Source organism: Loxodonta africana, chromosome 6 (assembly GCF_030014295.1).
Source record: "Loxodonta africana isolate mLoxAfr1 chromosome 6, mLoxAfr1.hap2, whole genome shotgun sequence".
NCBI classification, from domain to species: Eukaryota; Metazoa; Chordata; class Mammalia; order Proboscidea; family Elephantidae; genus Loxodonta; species Loxodonta africana.
In genome coordinates, this window is record NC_087347.1 from 82,365,450 (window position 1) to 82,383,780 (window position 18,331).

General features: G+C 38.8%; 1 protein-coding gene across 2 annotated transcripts in view; it reads left to right on the plus strand.

Annotated features, from left to right (window-relative positions):
* GRB14 (growth factor receptor bound protein 14) overlaps window positions 1-18,331 on the plus strand; it is a 134,291-nt gene that overhangs the window by 78,018 nt on the left and 37,942 nt on the right. For both annotated transcript variants that reach the window (XM_003405824.4, XM_023542883.2), the window contains one exon: window positions 10,086-10,242. In XM_003405824.4, the coding sequence (XP_003405872.1) occupies window positions 10,086-10,242 (157 nt within the window). The remainder of the gene's footprint in view (window positions 1-10,085; window positions 10,243-18,331) is intronic.

The window sequence follows — 18,331 nt, forward strand, 5'->3', positions numbered from 1 at the left end:
CTATAGTCTTTGATCTTTTTCAGTAAATTCTTCAGGTCCTCTTAGCTTTCAGCAAGTACGGTTGTATCATCTGCATACCGAAGGTTATTAATGAGTCTTACTCCAGTCCTGATGCCAATTTCTTCTTCATATAATCCAGCTCCTTGGATTATTTGTTCAGCATACAGATTGATTAAGTGTGGTAAAAGGATACAACCCCCACAACCCTGACGCATGCCTTTCCTGATTTTAAGCCATGCAGTATCCCTTTGTTCTGTTCGAATGACCGCCTCTTGGTCTGTGTAATCATACAGAAGTAAAAATGTCATTTTAAAACTTAATTCTATATTTCCATACCTTCTAAAAGGCTACAACGTCTTTTGTGTATCTTAAAAATTATCTCCTAATATGCTGGCTCCCTTGGTGGCTTGCACTGAGGATTCAATGTTGCTGGGGAAAGACACTCCTTCCACAAGCCTCCTGGCACCTGTGCATCTCACCCTCCCCTCATAACAGTCCTGCTGATCTTGGCAAAGTGGTCTGTTTATTGCTCCTTTCATATTCTTTCTTCCTTCGTATCTTTGCTCATAATATTTGTCCTGCCCAGATGTCCTCCCACCTTCTTTTTTTTTTTCCTTCTAATTTTCACAGAATCTCAGACTTGAAGGAGGCCACAGAAGTCACCTCATTCACCTTTGTTCAGTTCAGAAGTTTCATGAAAATTTGCCAATGCTTTCTCTCTGACCCAGCTGTGTCTTTTCTCCCCTAGCATTTTTCAAACTCCGAGGTTGCAGAGCTGCTATTGAGGAATCTGTAAAATTGTCTCATGTATAACTGGGTGTGATGGTTTCATTCATCGCTAAAAGGGTGTTTCTGAGGGTCAACTGTGTGCCAGGCACTGTGCTGACTGCTGGGGATGTGAGGCCCAGCCAACACTGGTGTGGCTCCTGCTGTAATATACTATTCTGATGGTTAGGAATCACAGTCATGTGCGTAGATGAAACAAAGGACCTGGACTGAAGCTGGGAGGGTCCCTGCAGGCTTTGCCACAGATAATGATTCATCTGAGATCTGAAGGATGAGAAGAAGTGGAAGGTAGGGAGACATGTTCTGGGAAAGAGCAGCACATATACAAAGGCCTTCTGTCAGGAAGGAGTGTGGCTTCTCGAGGAACTGAGGGAAGAAAGCCTGGTTGAAGGCGGAGAATAAGGAAGGTTTTATAGGGAATAAAGTAGAGAGGTACCCCAGGAGTATGGAATGGACTGTTTGTGTCAATCAGTTTCTGTAATCCTGATAGTGATGACAAAACTGATAAAACTTGATGTAACTAATTAAACAGGTACTGCTAATGCCCCAATAAATGTGTGGTTGACTCTCTCTCTCTCAATAGAGACAATGTAAGACTTTTCCCTGCTACCTGATTTCTCTAAACTATAGACTGGCCTGTTTATAGTAAATATTTGACAACTAGCAAAATAATACAGGGTGGCAAAAAAAAAGGAAGAGCTTTTCTTGAGCTATTAGGGTCTTTTGGAACAGTCTTTGTTTTTAAAATATAACATTTTAAAAACTACTGTTAGAAATTTGGAATAAGTAATAATGAATATATTATTTCCCATTCCCTTTGAGGGAACACATTGAGTTGCTTAGTTAAAAATATCTAAGAATGTCTCTGCTTATCTTAGGACACCACATTCCTTATTTAGAAGAATGTAAAAGTCGGGCCTACTCTGACCTCGATATAAAAATATTTCACATGATTTAGGTACGTTGCCTATCTGTTAAAAACAATAAAGAAAAAAATCTGAAACATAGAAGATGACTATATAATCCTGCTATACTCGGATTATAAACATTTAAAGATGTGTGGAAATAAGCTTTACTTTGGGACCCAGTTGAGTGCAGATTTCTGTGGGCTTTGTTAATTTATTTCTATTTCTAGTAACTTATATATACTTATATATGTATATATGTATGTACAAAAAAAAAAACAAACTCAGTGCCATTGAGTCGATTCAAACTCATAGCGACCCTATAGGACAGAGTAGAACTGCCCCACAGAGTTTCCAAGGAGCACTTGGTGGATTCGAACTGCCAACCCTTTGGTTAGCAGCTGTAGCACTTAACCACTATACCACCAGGGTTTCCGTATGTATGTATATATATGTATAATTGATATATGCTTCTGTTAAAAAGTATATATATTTGATTATGGTAAGATCTTGGTATTTAAAAGTGACATGTTTTTCCTAAAAGAGAACATTTTGACACAGAAGATAATCACTCTCCAATTATCTTTTTTCTCCCTCTCTCACTTTCTCTCGCCCCCCCCTTTCTTCTTTCTGTTGCTTTATACTATGGATTCTTTTTTTTTTTTTTTATAATAGAGTTTATTATGCCAATTGACTTAGAAGTCCCCTTAAGCCATGGTCCCCAAACCCCCGCCCTTGCTCCGCTGACCTTTGAAGCATTCAGTTTATCCCGGAAACTTCTTTGCTTTTGGTCCAGTCCAGTTGAGCTGACCTTCCATGTATTGAGTATTGTCCTTCCCTTCACCTAAAGCAGTTCTTATCTACTAACTAATCAGTAAAAAACCCTCTCCCACCCTCCCTCCCTCCCCCTCTCGTAACCACAAAAGTATGTGTTCTTCTCAGTTTATACTATTTCTCAAGATCTTATAATAGTGGTCTTATACAATATTTGTCCTTTTGTCTCTGACTAATTTCGCTCAGCATAATGCCTTCCAGGTTCCTCCATGTTATGAAATGTTTCACAGATTCATCACTGTTCTTTATCGATGCGTAGTATTCCATTGTGTGAATATACCACAATTTATTTAACCATTCATCCGTTGATGGACACCTTGGTTGCTTCCAGCTTTTTGCTATTGTAAACAGAGCTGCAATAAACATGGGTGTGCACATATCTGTTTGTGTGAAGGCCTTTATTTCTCTAGGGTATATTGCGAGGAATAGGATTTCTGGGTTTTATGGTAGTTCTATTTCTAACTGTTTAAGATAATGCCAGATAGATTTCCAAAGTGGTTATACCATTTTACATTCCCACCAGCAGTTATACTATGGATTCTTATTTATTTATGCTTTTTCTGTGCTCATTTTCTTTCTTTCTTGCTTTTTTACTTGCTGAATGTGTCTCTTTCTCTCATATTTCACCTGAAAAACAAAGGATAAGTGGAGAGAACCTGCTGAATAATTAGTTACTTTCCAATCATGGCAGGTCCATTGCCCCCTTTTGGCTATATGGCATTAGCAAAAATGGCCAAATAAGACCCCCAAGTTCATTCAGATATTCTAGGATGAATCCAGATTAAAGAAGGAACTGGGCTACTCCACAGCATCCCATTCCTTGGAGCTGAGGGGGTAGGGTGGAGAAGCTGGAGGACAGGGTTGGGGAGGGGGAGAAAGGGTCCTCATGGGCTGACTATTCTGCCCTTGCTCTATTTTTTCCTAAGGATTTCCTAAATAATCACGTCTAGAATCTGAATTTCAAATGATCATAGCAGATAAATACTGAGCATACTTTGGGGACAAGGTGAAAAATAATTGAAGTGACTTTCAAATTCTGTCTCTTTGTTATTTATTTATTTAGTCTTATATTTTAAATGTTTTATCTCTTAAGTCTAGAGGTTTGAGGGAACTCAAGCTTTTCCTGAAAAATTACCATTCATTACTGTCTCAATATTTTAACATGGTGTCTATTGCTTTAAAAGTGGGTTATGTTAATTCTTAAAGTCTCTTTACTTTTTATGGAGGGAAATTGTTGGGGGCAGGGGTTGATATGTAAAGTGCAAACATGTGTTGATAAGGCTCTCAGTCAAAACAGAGATCTACTCAACCCTCATCCCAGCAGATCACCTGCAGAGGGCCTTGTCTCTATTAATTTTCTATTGCCAGTTGCCATATGCTCCTAGAGCTGTTTTTAAGCTGTGAGCTATTCTAGAGATTAAGGTTGTTCCCATTGTCAGGCTTACAGTGACACGGAAAGGTTCTGCCCAGCACGGTCTGTGTGTATACCGTTGTCTGTCTTTGGACTTCCTTCCTGTTTATTCTGGTTGGATGTTATAGACAGACCTTATCAGTGCCTTGTCTCTCTTGCTAGTCAAGTTTTAGCCCATTGATGAAACAAAGAAAGTTCCTATTCTTATAAAGGATCCAGGCAGGATTTCTTCCTGCTTGCATACAATTTTTAAATGAATTCATAGATAAATAGATATGAATAATATTCTCCTTACCTTATTTTTTCATTTTATAAAGCAAGCTGAGAAGCTGGGCCACTTCACTGGGAATGTGTAATATCCCTTTATTATATAACATGATTATATAAACATCAAAACTCTTTTTACCGCTAAGTATGCAGAGGAAACAGGACACCATGATTTTGCTCTAATGACTCTTAAGAACAGCTCTACTGTTTGATTTTTACATGATCACAAAATCCTGTAACTTAGTTTGAACCCATACTACTCATGTAGCTTTTGTGATGACTTCACCTTTTTTTTTTTTATAGGAAGGTTTAGTGTGGTAATAGTTTGGCAAGAGGCATATTAAAGAGTTAAGAGAGTTAAGGCTTAGATTGTCTTTTCCTTTTTAATATTTTAAGGAGAAATAAACAGAAATAAAATGAGCGTTTTCAATACAGGCAGCCCATTGGTAGTGCAGGGAATTTTTATAATTACTGAGTAAGTCTGACAGATGACAGGAATTTACTATTGTGGAATATCAACCTGAATATAATTTTATTGTTCATAGATAAATGTGTATTTCGGACAAGTATCAGCATTAAATAGCATTTAAAAATAATGTTAGGGCTTAAAATGGAGTTCAAACAAAAATATTAAATTTTTTCTCTCAGTAGGTGTTATTTAAAAAATGAAAACGTGCACCTATTATAGAAATTTCAGTTGGCCTAAATACATGTCTTCAGTGGCAAACCTTTATTAATAAGTGGATTTGTTAGAAAAAGAAATAACTGCTCTACCAGTTTGTTTCTGTTGTTAAGAGTGGTAGTCAGCATACCTGCTAAATACTGAATTGTCTCTGTTGGAAAGAAGCGAGACTCCGTGGGTTCTCTTGCTATCAGCACCATGGATGTATTCATTATCTGACACGAAGTTATATAAACTCTCTTCGTTCCTACTTGATGGCACTGGAACTGGGTTTTCCTTCCTCCTGCCTCATCTAAGAAGCAAGAACTTATATGTGTTCTGCCAGAGAAGAGGAATATGAACTGGCATTACCACAGCACTGTGCTTTTCACCTGTAGGTGCTCTTCAAATATGTCACCACAGTTATTAAATAAAATATCAATATAGGCATTCCTAAGAATAAATTAGCCTCTAAAATTGTGTTTTTCTATTCTTCACAAATTGTTTCTTTCAAATTTGCAACAACATAATGTGAACAAAATAGTGTTATTCCTCAATTGGTTAATTATCTTTTTCATTTTTCCCAACTTTACCTCTTGTAGGACTCTTGCCCTTTTCTTGAATTTGGCTTAGTTTTTCATTTTCTTTGCTACTCTGAAATTAAAGACAGAGCCTGCAAAATAAGATGTATGCTTATGTTATCCCAGGTGATGGGAATTTACTCTAAGAAAACACATAGAGTAGTTGGAACGTGCAGGGAACCTGTTCAGCAGCCACCAGGTCATTCCTATTCCCCAGTATTTCTTGGGATGGAATGTACAACAGGGCTCAGAAGGAACTGTTCCACATGAAGGAGCAGTCCAGAGTCCAGATCTTCCTGACCTCTCAGGAGTCATCATCTTCATGCTGTTTTTGACAAGAGGACCCCCAGTGCATGCGCCAGTCAGTTGTAACCACAGCAGCGTGTGTATATGGTGGAAGGCATATTATCTTTTCAGACAGAAGTATGGTTACATTTCTCAAAAGAGGGAGTGAAGTGTAATAGCCTTTAGAATTTAACCAGTTGTCTAGCACAGGTACAAATATGAAGACACACATTTAACAACAATAGCTTACCCAGTCGCAAATGTCGGAAACCCTTAGAGTCGAAAGAGATCTTAGGATCATAGTGAGCCACATGTATTAAACAAAAAATTGAATGAATTGAAGTGAAAGCTTAGAAAAATTAGCATCTGATTTTAACAGTGTGTTTTCATGACCTTTTTCATATGACTTCATGACTACCTCAATGACTGAAACCCAGAACTGCCCACTAACAGCAATCTTGGATGAATTCTTACCTTGGAGTATTTATAAAGAAAATTTGTATGTCTTTTGCTCATGGAGAAGAATTTTAAATCCCTGAGAATAAAATTTTATTAGTAGTGTGCTTTGTGGCAGAAAACAATTTTTTTGAAAATGCTTCTCAATTTTAATTAGCCATATTTCAAACCGTATTCATGAGAATGAGCTTACATCATTATCATAATCTTTATGAGTTAGAGCCCCTACCAAATATTTCTGAGACATCTTTAATCTTTTGATCAGAAAACATTTTTTAATTAAACTTTACAAAAATGTTTTGAGTGTTTCCTATGTGCAAAATATTTTTATGGGCTATGCAGATTTATTGAAAAGTTCATTCATCTCACAGATATGTATAAAACCATTCACTGTCCTGTCCTGTGCTAGGTGCTTGGGATACTGTGATAAATGATGAACAGAGATTTTCCTTAAAGGAGCTTGCTAGCCTAGTTGGGGAGAGAGACATGCAAACAGAAAATTACAAAATGGAGTACATTACAAAGCCTTGGGCCACCAGGGAAGACTTTCTGGATGAAACGTCATCAAAACTGGGGCCAAATGATAAGTGGGAATTTGCCAGATTAAGCATGTGGGAGGGGCATTGAAATGTTCTCCAGGTAGAGGATGCTGCACTCACTTTGGCTGGAATCATAGAGAGACCTGTTCCATGAGGCTGGTTTGATGAAGAGCGTACAAGCTGTAAATGTGATGCCAAAGAGTTTGAATTTTATTCGGTGGGGTCTTACACTTTCCTGGCTGTCTTCCTACTTCCTGCTGTCTTTCAGGCTTTCTTGCTAGCTCCACGTCTGACTCACTATTAAATATTGGAATTCCTCAGGATTCTGTTCTAGGCTCTCTTCGCTCCTTGTTCTTCCTCTTCTCCCTTATCAGGCATATCCACGGGTTTGTTTACTATGTAGAAGCTTAATGATTTTTAAGTCAATTCTGAATTTACAATCATACTTCTCCCAAATTTACCATCCTTATCACATAAGTTTCCTTAGGGCCATGCTCCGTGATTACTCTTCCTGCATCCTTGACGCCTCTCAATTCTTGGAACCTGCCAAGCTCCTCCTGTCCCAGGGACTTTGCACAGCACGTGTTCCCTTAGCCTGAAATGTTCTTATCTGAACTCACGTTGCTAGCTACTGCCCATTGGTATTTCAGGTGTTGGCTTAATTATCACTTCCCATCTTCCCGGCCTTGCTCCAGTCCCCATTTTATGATTTAGTAGCATGTGCACTTCTAAGCGGTACTTTGTAAACATTGCTTTTTAATACTGCTTTCCCCACGAAACTTTAAACTTTCTGAGGGCAACAACCATCTGAGTTTGTGACATCCTCATATCAAAGCACTTAGCAAAGGGTCTGCACCTAGCATGGGGCCTTAATAGACACAATGAGCTGCTTGAGTTAGGATAAGAAACCATTGAAGAATTTTAGTAGCAGAGCGGCCTGATCACATTGGTTATTAGAAGGCTTTTTGTGCTGGCTGTATGGAGAATGGATTGGAGTGGGGCCAGGACTAGAACAAGGGAGATTAGTAGGTGGGTGTTACCACTAAAAGCTTATAGCCTCATAGCAAACATGTGATAAAAACACAAAGATAGCAAATGTTCCTTGGCCAGTGGCTCAAACAATATCATCAGAACTCTGTTTTTGTCTCCTGGCCTGGTTTATGCCATATGGGTGCATGTGCCCACAGTCACTGTCTTTGTGAACAGTAGCAGGTCCGGCCTTCATCTTTCCAGGCTATATCCAGTAGAAAAGAGAGCCCACCTACTGGTCATCTGAGCACCTGAGACTGGCTCTGATTAGACCACGTATCCGTCTCTGAAATAATTATTGTTAACTGTTGCCAGGGGCATTCCAGGTGCTGATTGGTTAGTCAGGATACATCTTCAACCCTGGAGCTGAGTCAGTAGTGCACTGGTAAATCGGCTAAAAAAAAAAAAAGATTTCATTTGTAGGGTTTGCCTGTTTCTGTGGTGTAAATACTCCCACCATGGCTGATTTCGGGATGCCTGGCTTGCAGAGCTCCTGAATGTTTTCACAGTCAGCTCTTACAAGCCAGTTTAGGGCTCCAGCACACCATCACTGAGCTGAAGGTGGAGCTGCCTGAATAACAGTGGCTGATGGTGAAGGAGGGAATAGTCTAAAAGAAAATTAGAATGCTGTTAAAAAGAAGAAGGGTGGGTGCTGGCTAGCACAAAGAAGCAAGTTAGCACTGTTGGAATGAATATGTACTTTGGTGTCTTTATTTTCTCAATAATTTCTTGAGTTATTATATCATCATCTTGAATAACATTTTTAAGAACCATACAATATTCTGGAGCCTCAGTAGTGTAGTGGTTAAGAGCTTGGCTGCTAACCAAAATGTCAGCAGTTCGAATCTACCAGCTGCTCCTTAGAAGCCCTACGAGGCAGTTCTAGTCTGTCTTGTAGGGTCGCTATGAGTCAGAATTGACATGACCGCAATGAGTTTTTTTTTTTTAATGCAATATTCCATTTTGTCAAAGTACTGTTGTTTACCATTTTTTATTGTTGAATATGTAGGTTGATAGCATTATAAATAAGACTTTGCTGGACATGTTTATGCCTAAAGCCATTTTCCACATTTCCACGTGAGATAATTTGCTTACATGAGATCACTTGGTCAAAGGAATAACCTATTAATGCTTTTGATAAATACTCTCAAGTAGGTGTCCAAGAATTTCTAACACCGCAGTCACTGTAAGAGAGCTTTTATATCATTGCACCATTTTTAAGAGTAATTAAAAAAAATGATGATAGGACAAAACTGATGAATCATTTTAATTTACGTTTATTTGAATTACTAAAAGGGTTGAACATGTCTATTTTTTTTTTTAATTGGGCATATTCCTTAGGTTCAATTTTCTTATTTCCCATTCATGTGTGTTCGTGTGTGTGTGTGTGTGTTGATCTTTTTGTGCTTCTGTCATAGGTATTTATCTGTGCTGCATATTCTAGCACAGACCATGGCTTAGTAAATGTTGAGGGGGGTGTTGTGTCTAAAACTCTCTTTAATTCTGTATAATTTAGGATAATACTAGTTGCTCTGATCAATAAATCCAAATTCACAGTGAGTTAACACAATAAAAGTTTATTTGCTGCTCGTGTCAGAAGCTGGTACTTGTGTTCGTAGTTGAGCACTGTCCAAGTGGTCATTCAGGCTCCATCCTAGCTGGCCTCTTTCCATCTCATGGCTTTCCTCTCCTCTAGGTCCCTGTGGTCCTTTCCATTTAGTAGAAGGATGGTGACAGGAAATGGAGGGCAGTGCATGGGGGATTTATGGTTTGGGCCTGGAGGTGCACCATCCCATTTGCTTACATTCCATTAACTAGAACCCAATCATCTGGCCGCTAATAATTGCAAAGGAGAAAAGAAAAAGGATTTGGTGAACATCCAGCCAGCCTCTGCCTAAACTTCCATACCTGAGATGGAAGAATCTTTTCATAAAGTCGGGCTTTGTTCACTACTTATATTGCTTGAGTATTTTGGATTATTTACAGGACTTAAATATGAAATAGAAAATTTTAAATAATGGTAAGAGATTCATTGCTTTTTAAAAACTCTTTTAATAGATGAGAGAAGTGGAGAAATGACATTGAATGGCCACTGAAGGGCCTTTAGCTTAGACACTAAACAGAGTGGAAATTTTAGGGCAGAGTGATTTTAACAGATACAATAAATAAGTCTTAGGCAGGTAGCTTTCATTCACTGTATAAGAAAATCAGATGTACAAGAAACTGTACAAGGAATAATTTGTAATGTGTTGAGCTACTAAGTCTGCCTACTTATTAGAATGATGTTTTAATAAAATATTTTAGCTGTTTTCCTTGTTTCTTTCTCCACAGGTAATTAAAGTGTACAGCGAAGATGAAACCAGCAGGGCGTTAGAAGTACCCAGTGACATAACTGCCCGGGACGTTTGCCAGCTGTTGATCCTGAAGAATCATTACGTTGACGACCACAGCTGGACCCTTTTTGAACACCTGCCTCACATAGGTCTAGGTAAGGGTGCAGAATCATAGTCTTGCATTATTGCTTTTCTATTCCTTACATTGTGGATTGTACGGCAAAGATTTTTCTTCAGATGTAGAAAAATGGACAGAAGGGAATTATGAGTAGTCCTTTTATTTACTCTTTTAGACATTTGGTCGATGATGCTTGAGGGACAGAGCAGCGCAAAATGGAAACAAAGACAGAAATATTATAAATTTATACCTTCCCTCTTTGTTTAAATAATGATCTGCGGGAATTTTGGAGCTAAAACATAGAATCCAAATTTATGGTAAAGCTAAAGAAATTTCATAATAATCTTTAGTAGCACAATTAATTTTTCTGAGCAATTAATAAAATGAGTTGTTATTTGGGCCATTTTTTGAGTTGGTTGTAGTGTAGACATGGGAAGTATCCACAGAAGTGCTTCGCTTTATCAGGGTGACCCCTAAAGTTTTTTTGAAGAAAGAAGTAACGCCTGCACATTTTTAGGTCAGCAACATAAAAAGTAAACTTTTTAATTGCAGATGCATCTTTATGTAGTGAACTGTGGAGAGCTTTTTTTTTTCCCCTCAATTATTTTAATAAGTTATCAGAGAGTTTTCATTCTTCTAGAATGACAATTTTATCCCCCGTTCCTTTTATTCTTTCTTACATACTATTTTATTGTATTTTTGGAGCCCTGGTGGTGTAGTGGTTAAGAGCTATGACTGCTAACCAAAAGGTTGGCAGTTTGAATCCACCAGCCACTCCTTGTAAACCCTATGGAGCAGTTCTACTCCGTGCTGTAGCGTGTGATGAGTTGGAATTGACTTGACGGGAACAGACAACAACAACATTGTATTTTTGGTGAAGCTTTACAGAGCAGTTTAGGTTCCCGTTCAACAATTTCTATGCAAGTTGTTCAGTGATGTTGGTTACATTCTTCACAATGAGTAAACATATTTCTTTTCTGGTTGTTCCATTTCCATTAATCTAGGTTCCCTGCCCCCTTACCATCTAATTTTTGTTTCAAAGTAATTGTTTACCATTTGGTCTCATATAGACGATTTTTTAAAGAAGCACATTACATATGGGTGACATTCATTATTTTTTGAGCCAATGTGTTATTTAGCTTCTTGATGACTTCAGGGGTTAGTTTTGGTTCAAGGCTTGAAGAGTATCTGAGGACAGTAATCTTGGGAAGTCCTCCAGTCTTAAGCAGTCCAGTAGGTCTGGTTTTTTGCCTTTTTTTTTTTTACTATTTTGAGATTCTGTTCCACGTTTTTCTCCCATTCTGTCAGGGTCCATCTATTGTGGCCCTGATTAGAAAGTCCGTAGTGGTAGATGGGTACCATCGAATTCTCCTCATCTTAGGGTACATAGGCCATGGTTTGGGTAGACTGTCTTGTAGACTAGTTTTTTTTTATGGATAGTGTTTGTTTTTTAATTTTGTTTTATTGTGCTTTAGGTGAAAGTCTACAGAGCAAATTAGTTTGTCATTCAACAATTTATACATAAATCGTTTCGTGACATTGGTTACAATCCCCTCGATGTGTCAACATTCTCCCCTTCCACACCCCAATTCCTGTTTCCATCCATCCATTTTTCCTGTCTTCTTATCATTGCTTTTGGGCAGGTTTTGCCCCCCCCTTTTTTTTAATGCTTTAAGTAAGTGTTTACAAATCAAGTCAGCCTCTCATACAAAAACTTACACACACCTTGCTATGTACTCCTAGCTGTTCGCTCCCTAATGAGATGGCACACTCCTCCTCTCTACCCTGTATTCCCGTGACCACTCAACCAGCTCCTGTCCCCCTCTGCCTTCTCATCTCCCCGCCAGACAGGAGCTACCCACGTAGTCCTATGTGTCTACTTGAGTCAGGAAGCTCACTCTTCACCAATAGTATTTTCTGTCTTATAGTCCAGTCTAATACCTGTTTGAAGAGTTGGTTTTGGGAATGGTTCCAGTCTTGGGCTACCAGAGGGTCCAAGGACCATGACCTCCGGGGCCCGTCTAGTCTCTGTCAGACCATTAAGTCTGGTCTTTTTACGAGAATTTGAGGTCTGCATCCCACTGCTTTCCTGCTCCATCAGGGGTTCTCTGTTGTGTACTAGTTTCTTATTTGAATTTTTGGTTTCCTTCTTTTTCTTTTGCTCTGGATGAGTAGAGACCAATAGTTGTATCTCAGATAGCCGCTTGCAAGCTCTTAAGACCTCAGACTACTACTTACCAAACTAGGATGTAGGGCATAACTTTATGTACTATATTTATGTCCATTGCCTAAGATGTCCCACCAGACTGTGGTTCTAATCATTCAAACCCAGAAATCTAATCCTGCAAGGTGTTTGGTTATGTCTAAGAAATATCTATAACTGTGCCCTCTTTGTGTTTTATTATACATATGAATATATGTGCAGTCACATAGATTCATATACATATGCATACACACACACGTCTATACACATGTATGCCTGCCTATATATACATACTTATATGCCTGCACATATATTTTTTGGTTGCCCCTTCTTTTTATTCTAATTTTTGCAAATATAATTGCTAAAAAATATGTTCACATAAGTAGATGAGAGCAGAAGGAGCTTGTAATAGCAGTGCCATTCAGCCCTTTGAAATCTGTATTAGTTTCCTAAGGATGCTATATAATAAGTTATCACAAACTTAGTGGCTTAAAACAATAGAAATGTATTCCAGAAATCCAAACTAAATCTTATGGGGCTAACTCAAGGTATCTCACTCCCTCTGGAGTCTCTAGGGGAGAATTTGTTCCTTGCATTTTCCAGCTTCTGATGGCTGCAGCACTCCTTGGTTTGTGGCCACATCACTCCAGTTTCTGTCTCCATAGTCAGATTGCCTTTTCCTCTTCTGCGTGTGTCAAATCTCCTACCTCTCTCTTTTAAGGATACTTACAGTTGCATTTAGAGTCCACCTGGATAATCGAGGATAATATTTCCAAGTCAAGATTCTTAAATCCTATCAACAAAGTTTTTGCCATATAAGGTAACATCCATAGGATCCAGAGATTAGGCCGTGGATATCTTCTGCATAGCTATTATTTGCCCTATCATAAACTCCTTTATTATATGTCAAAAACATTTAGTAATAAATCATCAAAAAGTGACAGCTCAATTAGTCCTTCAATTTGCTTAAAAAGAATTCTATACTTAGTCATTAGAGTCATTCACTTTCTCACATAGACACCAATATATTAAATTTTCCTTTTCTTTGTTGCATTAAAGGTACTTACACCCCAGAGCAATGCACCGTAGTAAGATTCAGCTTGGATGAGAGATTTGCCTTTCTCTTGTGAAATATTGTTAAAGATGATGTTGGTGAAAAAAGAGATTCTAGAAAGTGACTCATTTAAAACTACCTGTGTTCCCTGAACCTTCCAGAAAGTTTGCATACTTCCAATTTGAAGACTGCCGTCCAAGGATATGTCAGAATCCCAGGGACCGGACAGAGTGAAGTCTGTGGAGAAACTTGAATAGTTCAGCAGTCTCCATAGAGATTCTGAACCTCAGCCGTCTGCAGTTGATAACTGTTGATGAGCTACAACATTGCCAGCTGATCCTGACAGCTGAGCATAGCCAGTTATATACCTGCCAGCAAAGAAACCTGCATTCTGAAGGCACTTGGCACTGGCCAGTGTGACCTGCTATGTCACCTTCCAAGGGCAGAAAAAGCTTGAAATATATTTCCTTCATTGCCGCCTGTGACTAATTTAATTTTTATTTATTATAATTAATCATCCAGAAGTATGGTATAAATTAATAGGTATCTGCCATATTCCAAACTATTCCATTTACTTATGCTTGTATGAATATCGCTCATGATTAACAAAAGATACAATTACAATATTTTATGCCCTTAAAAATTTCTTTTGGGAGATAAAGAAAAAATTTTTTTTCACTACAGTTTATCCCCAACAAATAGCTTGAAGTGATAAAAATCTTCTCTATAAATCAGGCAGCAGTTTTCATTGAGACCACTGCAAATTATTTATATTACAGAATAAAATGTACAGCTCTTTTAATGTAGAAGCTTAAAATGGAACATTGAGAATTAATTTTAGCTACATACTAAATTGAAAGTTGTAGACATCAAGTAAGGAATATATTTCTTCATTATTCTATTTTCTGGAAACTGCTGAAATAAAATCAAAGATGTGAGAATATTGTCTCATGGCTTCATCAACCATGTATTAGACCAAAGCTTATGAGAAATTTAGTTCCGGAGCTTTCTTTTCTCCTTTTTCTTTTTGTTTTTCACTCAGATTATATTTTTAAACAGCAGAAAAAGATTTACAAGCATTAATCCTACCCAAATGCTAACATTTATTAAATTTAATAGCTTCTCTTTCTTGATCTAGCAGTATAACAGGAACTGAGGTGCCATGTTCTTCCTTAGCAGCAAATATAAAACTGATGTGTCTTTTTTTTTTTTTTGTATAGCTTATAAATACTTTTGGAATATTTATTCAATTTTATAGAAGTAGTAAGTAACATTTTCCCCATATGCATGTTAAAATGAATAAAAATAGAGTTTTTTCCCCCCCTTTCAAATATAAAAATATAGTACTCACAAATGCCATTTGTAGTAGAATGGGCCATGGACACCTTCACCAGCAAGTCTTCTGTGGACTGCTACAGATAAGAAGAACTGAGGGACAAACTATTTACCAAAACTTTGATGACCAGAAGTCAGCTCTGCTTATTGTTCAGGAGACATTCTTGACCCCTCTTTAACCAAAATGATGAGTTTTCAGTGAATAGAATTCTAAAAGGGAGGGCATGGTACTTACTTATTTAGATTTATAACTGCAAATACAATTCAGCTTTAAATAGAAGGATCAAGGAAGGCCTCCCTGAGAAGATGACCTTTGACTAGAGACCTTGAGCAGATGAAGAAGCCAGCCTTGCAGTTAAATGGAAGAAGATTGTTCTAGACAGAGGGAACTGGAAGTAGGAAGGCCCAGATGTGGCAATGTGCTTACCTTGTACAGGCAAAGGAGTCAGGGTGTCTGGAGTGGAGTCAGTAGGGTGGAAAGTAATGGGAAAGGACTTCATAGACCTACCACAGGGCCAGATCATGTAGAGTTTCATAGGCCGCTGAAAGGACTTGGATTTTACCCTTGGTGAGACAGAAAGTAGCTGGAGGGCTTTGAGTAGATGAGTCATGTGATCTGATTTATTTTTAAAAGTATCCTATTAAGGAGGCCAGAGTTCATGTTCTGACCTTTAGATGGCTAAGTGAGTTTGTTTTGCTTTTGCATCAAACCACCTGTGTCTCCCTGGATCAGTCCTTGGCCGTCTCTCGCTTCTGCTAGTTGTGCATGCCAGCTTGTACCTTCTTCACGCATGGTCTGCACATGCATGAGGTTTAGTACCTGTGAGATCCCGAAGCATTTACAGGTAAAAGCATTTGGGTTTTAGGATAGATGAGGTTGAAAATTTTCTTCTGCACTCTAATCACCAGGATAAGCTCATCCTGTGCTGTTAATAGATGCAGTACTGTTGTTGCTTCTCATCCCTGAAAGCACACCACAAATTACTGAAGTCAGAAGGACTTGACATTCAAAGGGAACCTAGAGTCTGTTTTCAGAGTGGTATTTTCTGTAGCAAAGAGAACTACAATCTTATTAGTATTTTTTAATATGAATGCATATATATAATAGGTATTATTAATGTGTATCTTATATGTATAAAGGACCAGGTGAGATGTTTTACATTAATGTTGATAGGTGTTCTAATACGTATCCTCACAGCAGCTCTGTTAGGTGTGTATCTTAACTTTATATTTAGGAATACAAAGACTCTGAATGAATATCTTGTCCAAAGTGAAACATAGCACAAAACTAGGTTTTATCAGGTTTTGAAGTCTGTGCATTTTCCATTGAGGCAAGTTGATTTCTCCTTACACCAATAGCTCAGGCCCAGTGGTGCAGTGGTTAAGAGCTTGGCTGCTAACCAAAAAGTCAGCAGTTTGAATGCACCAGCCACTTCTTGGAAGCCCTATGGGGCAATTCTACTCTGTCCTCCAGGGTTGCTATGAGTCAGAATCGACTCGATGGCAGTGGGTTTGGTTTGGTTTTTCATAGCTCAGGCAAGGGTTCCTGGGATACTGTGGTTCGTTTGTGTCTGCCTAACTCTCCGTTGCTTTTCTCATGCATGCAATAAATACAGATGTACATTTTGAACCCCCAAGAACATTTTCAGAGAAACCTGAAAATATTACCCAGGTAGTATTGAAATTGTAGGTATTGAGCTGATCCTGCCTAGTTCACTTTAGACCAAACCCTCCTGGCTGAGCAAAAGGGTCATGTTGGAAATTACCTGATTTTGAATTTATAAACAACATGACTGGCAATCTTATCTATGGAACTTGGATTACAGTAACAGTATTTCATATCCTCTGCCCATAAGTGTTAATATACATGGCTGAGGATCTTAATAGGCAGAGTAAGCCATAGACGGTACTTAAATATCCTGATTTTGTTAGGAATCTCTGATTTGCCTAATTTTGGGTCATGTTATGATGAGGTTCTAGCTGTATACACAGTTTTGTAGACACTGAATTTAAAATGGGAGTATAGCAACATGTATTTCCTACTCCCTCCTGGTGTAATAAACCATGTTTTGTAACTGGCATGTTTCACTTCATAGCCACTGGGTGTCACTCTAGTTCACAAGATGGACTTCCCTGTCTTCTAATCAGTGTGTAAGAAGAGGGCGGGGAACTTCAGTTTTAAGTCCTCTGGTGCCTTATAGGATCCATGTTTGTCCTGCTCCCACTTAGATTCCTAATGGAAGCCTTAGTATGACGCAGTGCCAATTAACACAATACCTTAAGCACATACCCATAGACTCCTCTGGAAGAGGAATTAATTGTATTTTGTGGTCTTTGCGAGGGACAGCAGAGATTTCCATTGTGAATATCATTGTGGAGTGGCTTTAATAAGTAAAATGAATGGCTGGAGGCTTTTAATGAAACAGTTTTTATGTGGCAGCTATACCCATGCTCTCTCTGTAAGACTGAAGCAGTACACAGCTGTACCAAGGAAACAGTCCACGTGCCTTCTTTGGAGCTGCCCTTTCACTTTCCCTTTTTTTTTCCCTTAGTAACAGAAGAGGCACTAGTGTTTTACCTGTTGTCTGAAACTGATACATACTCTTACTTTCTGTGCTGCTTGTAATCCACCAGCCACCCACATTATGACCTCCGTCATCACCAGCAGAAGTAACTGTGAAGCCTTTAGGACAGGTGGTGCTCTGCGATGTTCTGTAGAGAATCATATAGACCTGGCCTGAGCTGGGTGTAGACTTGGAGTCCCCGGTGGCACATGCAGGCCAGAGACAGAAAATATTAAACCAGCAAAGAGCGGGAAGTGCCCATAACTTAATCTACCTCCTGGTCCATTGAATTTTCCTCCCAAATGTTCTCATGGCTATCACTACCTGAGTTCAGGTCTCATTGTCTGTCTCCTTGAGTATTACATTATCCTCACAATTGGTCCTCTTGCCTCTGGTCGTACCAGAATTTTCCATCTGAGTGTGTACCCGATTCTCCTGTATGAATAAGCCCGTACTCTAGGGTCCAAGTTTCACAGTAGGGCTTGTAGTGCCCTGTGACCTGCCTACCCCTCGTATCTTCACCCTTGTGTTTCACCCCTCCCTCCTCCTGGTTTATAAATTGGGCGCCTGCCTGTAGCTTTCTGCACACACTACACTGTTTCTACTCCTTGGTATCCTTGCTCATACTGTTACCTTTCTCAGGAACTTCGTACTCTTCATCTGGCTAACCGCTATACATCTTCCAAGGCTTACTTTAGTTGAAAATTACTGTGAATTATAACCCCTCACCCTTTCCAGAACACATATATGAAAACACCATAAAGATGAAAACTCTCAATTGCCCCAGCTGACAGATAACCGAGTGCCACACTCTGGGCACGGTAGAGAGAGAAGAGCAGCTGGAGATCACCCTACCTTTAACCTGGTTATGTACAGTTGCCCTTTCCATCTGAGAGTAGGCATGGAGACACATGTGCCTCTTCCGTGTAGTGGGTCCCTAGACTCAGATTTCTGCTGCTGAAAAGCTATT